Source organism: Etheostoma cragini, chromosome 6 (assembly GCF_013103735.1).
Source record: "Etheostoma cragini isolate CJK2018 chromosome 6, CSU_Ecrag_1.0, whole genome shotgun sequence".
Classification (NCBI taxonomy): Eukaryota; Metazoa; Chordata; class Actinopteri; order Perciformes; family Percidae; genus Etheostoma; species Etheostoma cragini.
In genome coordinates, this window is record NC_048412.1 from 27,958,342 (window position 1) to 27,972,436 (window position 14,095).

The following is a 14,095-nucleotide window of genomic DNA, read 5'->3' on the forward strand; positions in this document are numbered from 1 at the left end:
CCCCGAGGGAAGACTCAGGACTAGGTGGAGGGACGTCCAGCTGGGAGGAGGCCTCGGGGAAGACCCGGGACTAGGTGGAGGGACGTCCTGCTGGGAGGAGGCCTCGGGGAAGACCCGGGACTAGGTGGAGGGACGTCCTGCTGGGAGGAGGCCTCGGGGAAGACCCAGGACTAGGTGGAGGGATGTCCAGCTGGGAGGAGGCTGATTTGGTTTTTAGGCTGCTGGTCTCAACTGGTCCTCAAGGTTTCTGCGGGTCTTGCGAGACTAAATGTGCTTAACCCTTGTGTTGTCCTCCGGTCAACCAGGATCTTGTTGTCCCTCAAGGTCAAAAGGGAATTTTAATTTTTGATGCTTTTTCCAGCGTGTTTGGCTTTTTTTTTTTAATGTTTTTGACACTTCTTGAAATGTTTTCACGGTTTCTTTTCTTTTTTTAACTCATGGTCAATACGTCTAATTAATATGACATTATACCTAATTTTTGAGTTATAAAAGCAGACATTATGAATTATTTTGACTAAAAGTTAAGATCAAAGCATGTTGAGTGAAGCACGGACGGGTTTGTGTCAACGTTTAGTCACTCATTATATGGGTTCCGTAAAACACACATCCATGCATCCAAGTTATTTTGGGGTATTTTGGTTCAAAGAAACCCATCTGATAGAAACATCCTGACCCGAGGACAACACGAGGGTTAACCCGTCCGATGCCGAGGACTTTAAAATGGACACGAACCGAAGGTCGTGCAGGTTTGACCTTGAGAAACTTAAACGTCTGGTGTTATTTTCAGATTGCGGCGATCGTCCAACGGAAAACCTGATGACGGACACGTTCCTGGTGGTTTCCGCCACGCTGGTGCTGATGCTCGCACTGGTGATATACCTCATAAGCTACGTAAGTCATGGAGTCTACACACACACACACACACACACACACACACACACTAATGCCTGGGAACCTTTTCACAACAGCATTTAAAGCGTCTCTAACAACCCAGTTTACATGGATTCACTTAATGATCAGTTTGTTGTTCTAAACCCTCGTGTTGTCTTTCTGTTAAAATCCAAAATCAACACTTTTGTTGATGCTTTTTAACAAAGTTTTTAACTTTTTCTTACATTTTTGTCTCTTTTTTTAAACACTTTTGACGCTTTTCTTTCAATGTTTGTATCTTCTTAGACGTTTAACACTACGTAACACTAACTTATTAACTTTAGTTTTACAGTAGTTTTTTGAATTTATGATCAATAAACCTCATTTATAGGAAATTATACCTAATGTTTGAGTTATAAAAGCAGAAATTAGGAATTATTGAGACTAAAATTAAAGGAATGGATGTTGATGATAATCACAGACTGGAATATGTCAACTTTGAGGACAACATGAGGACAACATGGGGACAACATGGGGACAACATGAGGGCTACATGAGGGCAACATGAGGACAACATAAGGGCAACATGAGGGCAACATGGGGACAACATGGGGACAACATGAGGACAACATGAGGGCAACATGAGGACAACATGAGGGCAACATGGGGACAACATGAGGGCAACATGAGGGCAACATGGGGACAACATGGGGACAAAATGAGGGCAACATGGGGACAACATGAGGGCAACATGAAGACAACATGAGGGCAACATGGGGACAACATGAAAATAACATGAGGACAACATGAGGACAACATGAGGACAACATGGGGGCAACATGGGGACAAAATGAGGACAACATGGGGACAACATGAGGACAACATGAGGGCAACATGAGGGCAACATGAGAATAACATGAAAATAACATGAAAATAACATGGGGACAACATGAGGACAACATGGGGACAACATGAGGATAACATGAGGACAACATGAGGGTTAACTTCACAACACAAAGCCACGCTGTTCCACTTCTTCTCTTATCGTGTTGTCTCCGTGTCTCCACCACAGGGCAGTTTGAAGAACGTGATCAAAGAAAGAAACAAGAGAACAATAAAAGAAGTCGTGTTGAACGCGCCGCTCAAACCGCTGGACAAAGAGGACTTAAAGCTGATCTACACCCTCGGTCCTAAGGTGTCCAAGGCACCCACGATGAAGCACGTCTGCGTCTGAAGACCACGATTGTTCTGGAAAACTGCAGAAGAACGACTGGGAAGACCACCCCCCCCCCCCCACACACACACACAGAAATAGCTTCTTTTTAGCGTAGGAATCAACATCTTTACGTTACCACATCTATCCCTTGTCCTCAGTTAGGGCCTTTGGTAATTTAACGTAAGAATTTGTAACATTTATTTAAAAAAATCTTCATATAAAATTAAAAAATCCACCTATTAACCTACAAATCCACCTGCGGCGTGTGAGTGGAGCGCTCCAGGATGAATGCTCCAAGAAGCACCTGCAAAGAAGTCTGCAATATTGGACAACTTTAAATTAAATAATTAAATGATTCCCCAACTGATTTTTAAAAAACATCCAGCTGAGGACAAGGACCAACTCTTCAGAAGCTAAAATAAATGTGGACCCAGAGCGGGCTCTTCCTCCCCGGAGAGTCCAGCTGCTGGGGCTCGGGACGTGGACCAGGTTTATGTAGAAGGACAACATTTATAATAGAGCTTTTTTAGTCTTTACAACTACTCAAAGTGCTTTTTTTACAGTACAGGAACCATTCACCATTCACACGCATTCACACACTGATGCACAGAGTCCGGATCTTCCTCCCCGGAGAGGCCAGACGGGATCCGGGCTGCCGGGACTCGGGACGTGGACCAGGTTTATGTAGAAGACCAGCGTTTATAATAGCGCTTTTGGAGTCTTAACATCTAATCGAAGTGCTTTTACACAGTACAGGAACCATTCAGCTTCCACAAGGCGTCAGACACACACTCACACACAGTTACACACCAATGCACAGAGTGGGGGGGGCAACTCGGGGTTCAGGGTCCCGCCCGAGGACACTTTGACAAAGGGCTAGCTTCCAGCTAGCCGACCGCTCTACCACCTGAGCCAAAGCTACCCCTATATGGCAGGTTGGGGGTTCGAATCCCCGGCTCCTCCTGACCCTCTGCTTGTTGTTTATCTGTTTCCTGTTTCCGTTTGTTTTGCTTTTATTGTAGAAAATGCTAATGCTAAGCTAAGTGTCCCTGAACGCAACACTTTCCAGAGTGTGTGTACAAGCGGATAATCTTCTGGTTTAGGTGTGCTTCTTCACATTTTGAGGGTTGCACTCTTAATATGCACCAGCTAAAATATTATATAATATAAAATATAGTTCCAACGTAGGCATAAGGTACAACTTCGATCTCCCACCTATCGCCCTTATTCGGTGTAATGTCCTCCGTGAGATCGGGTCACATTGCACATTGTGTTCTTCTCCTATCCGCACAAAGAGTTTGTTTATCTTCTGTTGTTCATAAATTCAACTTTCCATGTGTTAGAGACTGTAGAGAATGTTTTACTTCTTTCTTTCAAACGTCCGGAGCTCTTTGGGCCCCTCGATCTGGACGGACGCTCGCTTTATTTAGTATTCTCGTCAAGATCCGAGACTTTTTAAATAAAATGGCCGACTGAGGGTGGGGGGGGGGGGGGGGTTACAGTCAGGTGGGACTGAGGAAGAAGAGAAGGACAGATGAAGAAGCTAAAGCCCCCTCTCTGGATAATAGGAGCCGGTACAGAAGCTTATTTCTTCTACTGAGTTCTGTTCATTTCTATTCTACAAACAGGAAGTTGTGTTATAAATATAGTCTTTTCTATAGTTTCTATATCTTTATTTTTAAATCATGGAAACTACAGCTGTTTGTGAACGCAGCGAGAAGCTCGCCTTTCAAAAGAAGAACTGATATCGATGACATCTTTATACGCCTCCTATGTCTGCTATTTATTTCATCTGACCTTTATTTTGACACACTGGGGAAAACCCAACAGTCAGCATGTCTGCGCTTTTATTTTTTTAACGGATCACTTCTCCTTTCACATAATGGAGCTGGAATTTGTGACGACATGTTTTGTTTTTGGATTTCTTTTACTCATCTGAAAGATAAAAAAAAAACAGATGAAGAGATAAGAGGAACCATGTTTTATGTGTGTGTGTGTGTGTGTGTGTGTTTGTGTCTACATGGTCAGTTGTTGTTTAGTTAAAACTGCACTTTAAAATGTAACTAGCATTACTTTTTTTGAATTGATGCTTTTTGTCCATAATTCATTCATTCATTCATTCAAGCATTTATTATTAAAAGAACGTTGGAAAATTCATTGAAATGTGTTGTTGTTGTTTTCTTCCAGTTGTGTTTTTTTATCTCAATGCCACTCGTAAAGGTTTTTATTTAAAACACAACACACGCACAGGATACACACACTTGATGGGAAACCCCCATCGCCCACAGTGTTAATGTCAGTTTCACTTGCCTTTTTGGGGGAAGTTGATATCTACCCACACACACACACACACACACACACCACGCTCTGTTTCCTTTGCTCCGGTGTGTATTTTGTATTTTTTCCGCCCCCATTGCTACACTTTGCTGACACTTAATCATCGTTTAAAGGCAGCGGGACTTCTTCAGAACACTTCCTGTATAAAAGGTAATCAGGTGTGTTCACTGGTAGTGAAGCTGAGTCGTTATAACCCTGTAAAAAACAGTCTGTCTTCTAGTCTGTGGTTAACAACTCACACACACACACACACACACACACACACACATGCTCGCACAAACACACGCACACACAACGTCATACACAAATACAAACAGTCACATACACACACAAACACAGTCACAAACACACACACACACACAGTCACACGGTCACACACACAAACACGCGCAGTCACACACACACACGCGCGCAGTCACACACACAAACACACGCAGTCACACACACACAGTCACACACACACACAGTCACAAACACACACACACACAAAGTCACACGGTCACACACACACACACACGCAGTCACACACACACACACACAGTCTCACACACACAAACAAGCGCAGTCACACACAAACACACGGTCACACACACACAGTCACACACCGACACACAGTCACACACACACAGTCACACACCGACACAAACACACAGTCACACACAAACACACACACACATACACACAGTCACACACACAGTCTCACATACACACACACACACACAGTCACACACAAACATACGCAGTCACACACACACACACACACACAGACACACACACACAGTCACACACAAACGCAGTCACACACACACACACACACACACAGTCACACACAAACATACGCAGTCACACACACACACACACACAGTCACACACACACAATCACAGTTGTGAGTTTTCAATACTCACAACTATTAAATAATTCAGCATATATCTCCTCAATAAATAATATAAGACAAATCTTTTTTTCACTCTCAAAAATGTCAATAAAGTTACGTTAGCTTATGATAGCTTAGCTAACGCTAACTGTTGCCTAACTTGGTATATGCTGTCCTCCAGAGGTCACTCTAGGGTTATCTCATGACCCTTTAAATAACTGCTATTTTTATTTTCGAGGAAAGACAGACTCCATCTACAAATGTATTTTATTTATATAACTTTCTAACTACTCTGTGAATTTCAAAAAACAAATTTTCTCATTGTATCAAAATATTGTTCAAAATAGAACTCAGAGACAACTCATATCCGGAGTCGTCGGTTAGGACCGTTGGGATTATGTCATAGTTGATACGTCACTGATAAAAGAACGTTCTGGTTCCATTCAACGTCATCAAGTTGTCGTGGCCGAGTGGTTAAGGCGATGGACTAGAAATCCATTGGGGTCTCCCCGCGCAGGTTCGAATCCTGCCGACAACGTGATTTTTTTTTTACTTTTCCTCAAACAAAAGACGTTTGTTTTCCTTCACATTTCACTAACAACAGCGTGTCCTTTGGTTTAATAATTATACAGGGGAAATTTCAAATCCATAAAGCAAAATTTGCTATATCGCGAGACCAGCTTTTACTCACTTCAGACGTGAATTTCGAGATTTTTGTGAGTCTATCCAAATCATTAATAGTAAGAAAACTATCTGTAGAGCTGATCTACTGCAAGACTTTAAGGAACTATAATTACACAGCCTTAGCCCATTTCATCTTGTCTCTGTATTGTAGTTTATGTTTTTGATGTTTATATTTTAATTCACTCTTCTAACTTATTTATTTGTGTATATTTTTATATTTTTATGTCCTTTTTTTCTTTTCTTTCTCAAGATACTCTATATTTAATGCATAGAAAGGATTTTTTTCCTATTTATCTATTTTTTTAAGTTTTTATTTTTTTACTTTCTCCCGATGCCAAACGGTTCAATAAATGTTTAACATGTTTGTAAAATTTAAAGATGATAATAAAAAATAAAAAAATAAAAAATAAAAACGTGTCCTTTGGTGGTCATTTTTTCACTAATAACTCATAATTTCACAATAATAATACTTCTGTGCACAGTTCGAAAAACTAAACCAGAATGTAGCTTGTTAATGTCATTGCTTTTATGCATTATTATACCCATTATGTTTTTCCTACCTTTTAGCTATTTATTATGTCGCTTAACATCTGAATTAATAAGTTGTAGCTACATTCATTTATTAATGACTCTTATTTTGAAGGCCGCGTCGCTCGCATTTCCCCTTCTGTGCCCTTGTTGCTTAGCAACGACGAACGCTCTGATCGGGCTCCGCTCGCTCACTGTGTGCCGTATTATAGCTATGGCTGTGTGCTAGCTAGGTGCTAGCTTGGTAAAAGCCAAAAACATGGATGATGAAGACGACCTGGACGAACTGCTGGATGAAATTGAAAAAAAGTTTTGTCGCGACGTTTCTGTCACATCTTCGGCTTGCGTGGATCAGCGCGAGGCGGGAAAATGCGGGAAAAACAACGAAGGACACAGAAAACACAGGTAAACATTGCTAATGCGGCTAGCATATGTTAGCTATAGGCTAACGTTTAGGACTGAGGTGACTCTGTGTTGATAACGTCTGACTCTGTCTCTCCTGGGCCTGGAAGGGCTTAAACGTAAGCTAATTATCCTACAAGCAGGGCTGTAGTCAAGACCACCTTTGTCGAGTCCAAGACCAGGACTAGTCGAGTCCAAGACCAGGACTAGTCGAGTCCAAGACCAGGACTAGTCGAGTCCAAGACCTGGACTAGTCGAGTCCAAGACCAGGACTAGTAGAGTTACACTTGCACGCATTAGTTAATTTGCTCATATATGGTCCAAGCCTTGTGTGCATTGTCCGTATTTGTCTAGCCCAGCTGATGTCTTGTATAAATGTCTTTGTCCTTATGTAACTGTGTTGTTGTTGTTTTAGTTTTTTAATGTCTGTCCTGACGTGCCGGACCAGGTTTTATGTTTCTGCAGAACAGGAACCTGCTGAAAACCAGTTTTTTAAACTGAGTCAGGGCCGTTTTTACATTGTAATGTAATGCTACTTTTTCTAACTTTCCGTTATGATAAATATGAATAAATGAATGAATGAATGAATGAAGACAAGACCGTGTCCAAAAAAGTTTTGAGTCCGAGTCAGGACCAGGACCAGGACCAGGAGTCCAGGAAAGAATTAAAAGCACAGTGCTGAGTAATTCCTGCTGATTTCTATAACTACATTTGATTATGGTAGAACTGGCAGACATCTTTGTTTGTTAGAGTGTGTGTGTGAATCAATGAAAATGAATGGGAATAACGTTAGCAGGGCACGCGGATACAGGGGCGTGCCAAGATAATCTAGTGTGTGATTGGTTATCAGGTGGCCAGTGTTTCACTTTCCCTCCAATATTATTATGAACACAATTAAGACACCTGGACTTGGTCTAGAGTAGACCAAAAGCCATATTTGGCAAGACCAGTGGCCGAGACCAAGACAAGTCCAAGTCCAAGAAAAACAGTCTTGAGTCCGGAGTCCAAGACCGGACTCGAGCACTACAGCCCGGGGTACAAGCTAAAGTAAATGTGCAGGATGTCCGTAATAGTCAGCTTGTGTTTAGAAGGAATAGATATCTATCTTTTTTATGTGTTTAACATAACGAGTGCATTACTTACAGTGTAAAATATAATGTTTACATTGTATAATATAATGTGCAAAACCAGAATAACAGAAAGGTCCATGTCATTCATGTATTTATTATCCTGTGGCCAGAATTTTAGAAATACTAATGTTATGAGAAGTCCAACCAGAAGTCACTTACCCCCCTAAAAATTTAATCTAAACACCAGAACAGATTTTCATATTTAATTCCCTACACAAAGCTCTAAACACTCCACTCTCCAAACTACCAGGACTCATATTCTGTGTCTAAAAATACTCAAATCAGCTCATAAAATATCAGTATGTGTTTAGATTTAAGGTTTAAATTGATGAATCATAAACATAGAGGTGTGCTTCCAAAAGTATAGATTGATGATAAATTCATAATTTGGTTTCCTCTGATTTAGTGCCACAAAACCTGACCGGGCGATAAGCAGCGTCACCGACGACATCGACGCGCTTCTGGAAGAACTAATGGAGGAAGACTTCAGCGACTCCCCTCAACTAAAGGTGGACATGTACTTTATATGAAAAGATAACGAAATAATACCATCACAATCCCGATTTTTCTCTTTCTCCAAATGGACAATTTGTCAACCGCAAATGGTCTTTTTCAGACAAAGGTTAGGGTGTGTACACACCTGTGTGGTCCATGTTTAGCTACATTTGTGGGGACCAAAAACTGTGAATACAGTATACTTATGGGGACCTGACAGCTTTGTGGGGACAAAATGCTGGTCCCCTTAACGTTAAAGGGCTTTTTGAGGAATAAGACTTGGTTTTAGGAGTAGGGTTAGAGTTAGGTTATGGTTAGGGTTAGGGTGAGGGTTAAGGTTAGGCATTTAGGTTTGATGGTTATGGTTAGGGTTAGGGTGAGGGTTAAGGTTAGGCATTTAGGTTTGATGGTTATGGTTAGGGTTAGGGTGAGGGTTAAGGTTAGGCATTTAGGTTTGATGGTTAAGGTTAGGGTTAGGGTGAGGGTTAAGGTTAGGCATTTAGGTTTGATGGTTAAGGTTAGGGTTAGGGTGAGGGTTAAGGTTAGGCATTTAGGTTTGATGGTTAAGGTTAGGGTAAGGTGCTAGGGAATGCATTATGTCAATGACTGGTCCCCACAAAGATAGCCAGACACGACTGTGTGTGTGTGTGTGTGGGTGTGTGTGTGTGTGTGTGTGTTTTTAAGTGTACCTGTGACAAAATATATCATCAGTGAGTGCTGATAAGGGAATAATTACCTAAAATAAAAGCCATAATGTAAGGCAAAAGCATTTTTAGTAAAGTTAAAGTATTCAAAAAACAATGAAAACACTTCTTACAGTGTTAGCACTAAACTAATTCATGTACTCATTGTACAAACCTCTTCTAACATCATACATATTAATACACTTATACACACATATAACAGTTATCTTAAGGATATAAAAGAAACGCTGGACTGTAGTAAGTATTTTAAGGTTGTATTTGGCATGTCTACTCCAAATACACAGAACAGTTTTCTTGTGTGAACTCTACCAATGCAGCGTTTTCATCCGAGGGTCCCGTGAAGTTGTGTTTACACTCGTTGTTGCTATAATGGAAACACTCAGCTAAAGTGCCGGGATCTCAAATATGTACAACTCAGGAGGAAATGATTTCCCTTCCAAACAATCATCCTCACGCAGCTGTCTCGTCTCCGAGTCTCAGCCGTCTTATGAAAACCAAATTAGAGGCGAGAGACGGACACCTGGGTTTGCACAGTGACTAGATGTACGTGAATGTTGCATTAGGCGTGGTGGTAATGCATCTGTTCACGTTTAAATTAATAGAAACCTTTTAAATTTACATTTTCTACTTCCTAAGATGTATATTTTACTTTGTCTGTTATCTGTTGTTTTATCTCAGACTGAAGCATTTCCTAAAGGAGCAGGAGCCGAGAAGAAGCTGCCGTCTCAGTCCGGAGGGAGAAAGTAAGCGAATGACTTCATTCTGATTAAAAAACATACAGCTGGGAATAAAATAATAATTACACGGTATATATGCAAGAGGGGAAAAATGCACTCAGACATTTGGAAAGTTTGGTTGTCAATGTCAGTTTTATTTCTATAGCTCATTTAAAAACAACAGCAGCTGACCAAAGTGCTGAACAGGGTCGATGTCAAATACATAAATAACATACTAAGTGTAAAAATTACTCCAACCTAAGTGAATCACAGGGAGACAAACAACAACACTTTAAAACATCAGAATCCAGGTTAACGAGGGTTAATACAGCAAACAGGTGCGTCTCAAGCAGCGATTTAAACGTTTGGAAGGTCTGTGCAGCTGTAATATGCACGGGGACGCCGTGGCTTTGTGTGTGTCTTCATTCAATTTAAATCCACTTGCCTTTGATTTAACACTTGTTGATGTGTTCAGCCGACATGTTTGGTCTTTTTACGGCATTAACCACCCAAATAACTGGCAGTAACCTTTGTTTTGGACACATTTTTGTCTCTTTAATATGTGTGTACATGTCTGAAATTACGGACTAGGTTGTTCCCCAGGTTCTGCATTAATAATGCTGTTAGTCTAGTTCCAGTTCTGTTGGCCTGTTAGATTCCCTTAAATGTGAGAGCTGATTTTATTTGTGCTTTGAGACCATCTGCGCTGTCTGTGTTGCTTCCAGGTGCTGTCCTGTGTTCGTTGGCGGGAGCTCTGTCTCAACCGGTGTAGGAACAGCCACGTCCAAGAGGTGTGAAAAACTGATTTTATAACGCAAGCGGCTGACATGTTTCGCCTGTTTTTGTTCTATAAAGACACGTAGGGCTGGGTATCGTTGAAAGATGGCCGACGCCGGAACAGATATAAACAGCAGAGGGACCTCCAACATCAGCCCGTATTGAAGCGGCTCTGTTGGAAAGGCTGACGATGCTCGGTCGGCACAATGACATCATGTTAGAAAGCACAGCCGAAACGAGCTGTCAGTTACTAAGCAACAGAGCGTGTGTGTGCGTCGCACGGTTCGACGCACACACACGCAATGCAGCCTCGTGCCCGTATGTGACCTCAGTGTCTTTCCCTGTTGCTGTATCCATATCTCACCTGGCTTTCACCAGACATGGTCCCAAAATGTGCTAAAAGTTGAGTCAAATTCAGTTTGTGGATGATATGAACAATTTTTTTAATACCGTGTCCTACATTGTGGATAATTAAGCTATATATCATATGCTGAAGTCGGCCTGTATTTCTGGAGTTTTAAAGACTTAATGAAAAAATAGCAATAAGAACCGCAAAGAACCGAAAACCATGACGCTAAAACCGTCTAATATTAACTGTAAAAACACACAGTCTGTGTACAATAATCACTCACAGTAGAACTGTGTCGACAGGTCGTGCCACCGGTTGAGGTGTACTTCCTGTGACTTCTGGGTGCTGATGTTCGATGACTGTGAGTGGGACGCGTCGTGTGATTACCTGTTCCTCAGGTGAGTCCGCCGACGCTCGCACTTCACAACGAGGAATTTAAACATTGAACATGTTACGAGGGGACAAGTCAGACTCCGTCTTCCACTGCTTTCTACCAACATGGATCCTTATGTCAGGTCAATACATTTTACATTTGAACATTTTCAGTTTTTTTTTGGTTATTGCACATGCAGAGAATCCCAGAAGTTCCCAACCTTTGAACCTTGTGACCCCTTAAAACTAAGCCATGCTTACCGCTCTTTGTCACCAGTTGTGAACCAGTTTTTTGCCTTGAAGGATCAGAATCAGAATCAGCTTTATTTCCAAGGTATGAGGACACATAGGAGGAATTCTTCTTTTGGAGCATAGTTACTCACACAAAAATATACACACTAATATATACACACTCTAAACAGAAATAATATAGAGGCATGAGTGCAATGAAGTGATCAATAACAATATTTAAATGTGGAGCATTGTGCAAAGGATGCTGGGATAAATAGTATTATGTTATTATATTACAATATGAGCAGTTCTGAAATAGGAAATGAGAACGATGAATAATTAAAAATAATAAGTGAGATGTGAGAATGGGAATGATGAATAATACTAAATAAGTGGAATAATAAGTGGAACCAGTGAACAGTTGCTGTTTAGAGACCGTGTTACCGGGTTATTGACCAGAACTGGACCTGACACCGTGGGTCAGTAGTCAGCTGTTCACCAGAGAGATGGCTTGTGGGTAGAAACTGAAAGAAGTAGTCAATGGAAGTACATTTCCAGGATAAATCCTGAAAATTTCAAGTTTTGAAGAACATTTGGATGGTCCAACAAGTCAGGCCTGCTCGGTTCTTTCTGGGAATGGTTGTAAAGATTTACAAAGACTGTGTCCAGGGTGTCTTCTCTCTAACTGGGACGTTGGGGGACTGATTGGGGGGGCTGCTGTGGACGAGGTACACCCAGAGATCCACTGGTAAGAGATAATGAGGTGTAACCGTGTATCCGCTGATTTAAACAGCTCACGTTACTGTATTGTGTCGACAGTTAACTTCGATTCATGTTGTATTTGGTGTTTTCTTTCCTCCCGGAGACTATTTTGCAGAGCCACTGTCTCTGCGTCTGGAGCTCAACGCAGACCTCACGATAGATTGAGCTGTTGTATCACACACAGAAAATACCGAAAATGTGCAGGGAGCTATATGTAACGTACTGGAAACTTACTCACCCACAGTATATGCATCAAATAATTGTGTATATATGAACATATGCATCAAATAATTGTGTATATATGCTTATATGCATCAAATTATTGTGTATATATGCTTATATGCATCAAATTATTGTGTATATATGAACATATGCATCAAATAATTGTGTATATATGCGTCAAATAATTGTGTATATATGCATATATGCATCAATAATTGTATTTATATGCTTATATGCATCAAATAATTGTATTTATATGCTTATATGCATCAAATAATTGTATTTATATGCTTATATGCACCAAATAATTGTATATATATGCTTATATGCATCAAATAATTGTATATATGTGCTTATATGCATCAAATAATTGTATTTATATACTTATATGCACCAAATAATTGTATTTATATGCATATATGCATCAAATAATTGTATTTATATGCTTATATGCATCAAATAATTTTATTTATATGCTAATATGGACCAAATAATTGAATATATATGCTTGTATGCATCAAATAATTGAATATATATGCTTAAATGCATCAAATAATTGTATTTATATGCTTATATGCACCAAATAATTGTATTTATATGCATATATGCATCAAATAATTGTATATATATGCTTGTATGCATCAAATAATTGTTTTTATATGCTTATATGCATCAAATAATTGTATTTATATGCTAATATGCATCAAATAATTGTATATATCTGCTTGTATGCATCAAATAATTGAATATATATGCTTATATGCATCAAATAATTGTATTTATATGCATATATGCATCAAATAATTGTTTCAAATGTTATTATTAGAACTAATGGAGATTTAATAAAGTGACATTTTACGTATGTTCACCAGGTGGCAGTATTGAGCTGTGAGAGACATTTAGAAGAGTCGGATTTTAAACAACAACAACAACAAAATAGCGAGGTGGAAAGCAAATGTCAGAATAAGATAGAAATATGGATCTTTTGTACACAAATATTTCCAATTTATAAGATAAAAGACCTTTTGTGATGAGACATTTCAAACGTTTCAAACTTATAAAAACGTCAAATTGGAAAATACGTTGTTGTTTTTCTCCCACATACCAAATAAAAGCAATTTCCTTTGTCATCGCCGTGGGAACAACTCTGCTTCTACACACCAGGGTGACTAGAATAAAAACAAGCAAGCAGAGGTATTCAGTTTTAATTTATTTTACACCCTTTAACACAAAAAACAAACCAAATCCAAACCAAAGGGAATCATCGGAGCACTTAAGGTTTCTCTCTGCAGAGAAGAACTCATATTTAAGATAAAGGACCATCATCTGTCACAGATTGGTCCTAACGAGTATACTATCTCTATAATTTACATATTGAGTTCTTAATATTTTGCATTTATGTGTTTTTGTGTCTTTTTCAGTCGT

General features: G+C 39.9%; 2 protein-coding genes and 1 non-coding gene across 3 annotated transcripts in view; all 3 read left to right on the forward strand.

Annotated features, from left to right (window-relative positions):
* The window catches only part of cd83 (CD83 molecule), a 5,648-nt gene extending 3,345 nt beyond the window's left edge, over positions 1-2,303 (forward strand). Inside the window, exons 4-5 of the mRNA XM_034873686.1 lie at positions 788-891; positions 1,943-2,303. Coding sequence (XP_034729577.1) covers positions 788-891; positions 1,943-2,104 — 266 coding nt within the window. The 3' untranslated portion in view covers positions 2,105-2,303. The remainder of the gene's footprint in view (positions 1-787; positions 892-1,942) is intronic.
* A 3,451-nt stretch (positions 2,304-5,754) lies between these two features.
* On the forward strand, positions 5,755-5,836 carry trnas-aga. The gene has a single exon. It is a non-coding gene; the product is annotated as a tRNA-Ser (tRNA).
* Positions 5,837-6,642: 806 nt separating this feature from the next.
* On the forward strand, positions 6,643-11,613 carry c6h8orf37 (chromosome 6 C8orf37 homolog). Its single transcript, XM_034873702.1, has 5 exons — positions 6,643-6,915; positions 8,449-8,551; positions 9,920-9,984; positions 10,683-10,748; positions 11,386-11,613. The coding sequence occupies exons 1-5, from the start codon at positions 6,770-6,772 to the stop codon at positions 11,483-11,485; spliced, it is 480 nt and encodes a 159-aa protein (XP_034729593.1). The 5' UTR covers positions 6,643-6,769; the 3' UTR covers positions 11,486-11,613.
* The last annotated feature ends 2,482 nt before the right edge of the window (positions 11,614-14,095 follow it).

Excerpts from the sequence above, each read along its gene's own strand:
- c6h8orf37 (XM_034873702.1), top strand. The coding sequence starts at position 6,770 with ATGGATGATGAAGACGACCTGGACGAACTGCTGGATGAAATTGAAAAA. Across the intron at positions 8,552-9,919 it reads GCGACTCCCCTCAACTAAAG|ACTGAAGCATTTCCTAAAGG; the intron begins GTGGACATGTAC and ends GTTTTATCTCAG. Across the intron at positions 10,749-11,385 it reads GGAACAGCCACGTCCAAGAG|GTCGTGCCACCGGTTGAGGT; the intron begins GTGTGAAAAACT and ends CTGTGTCGACAG.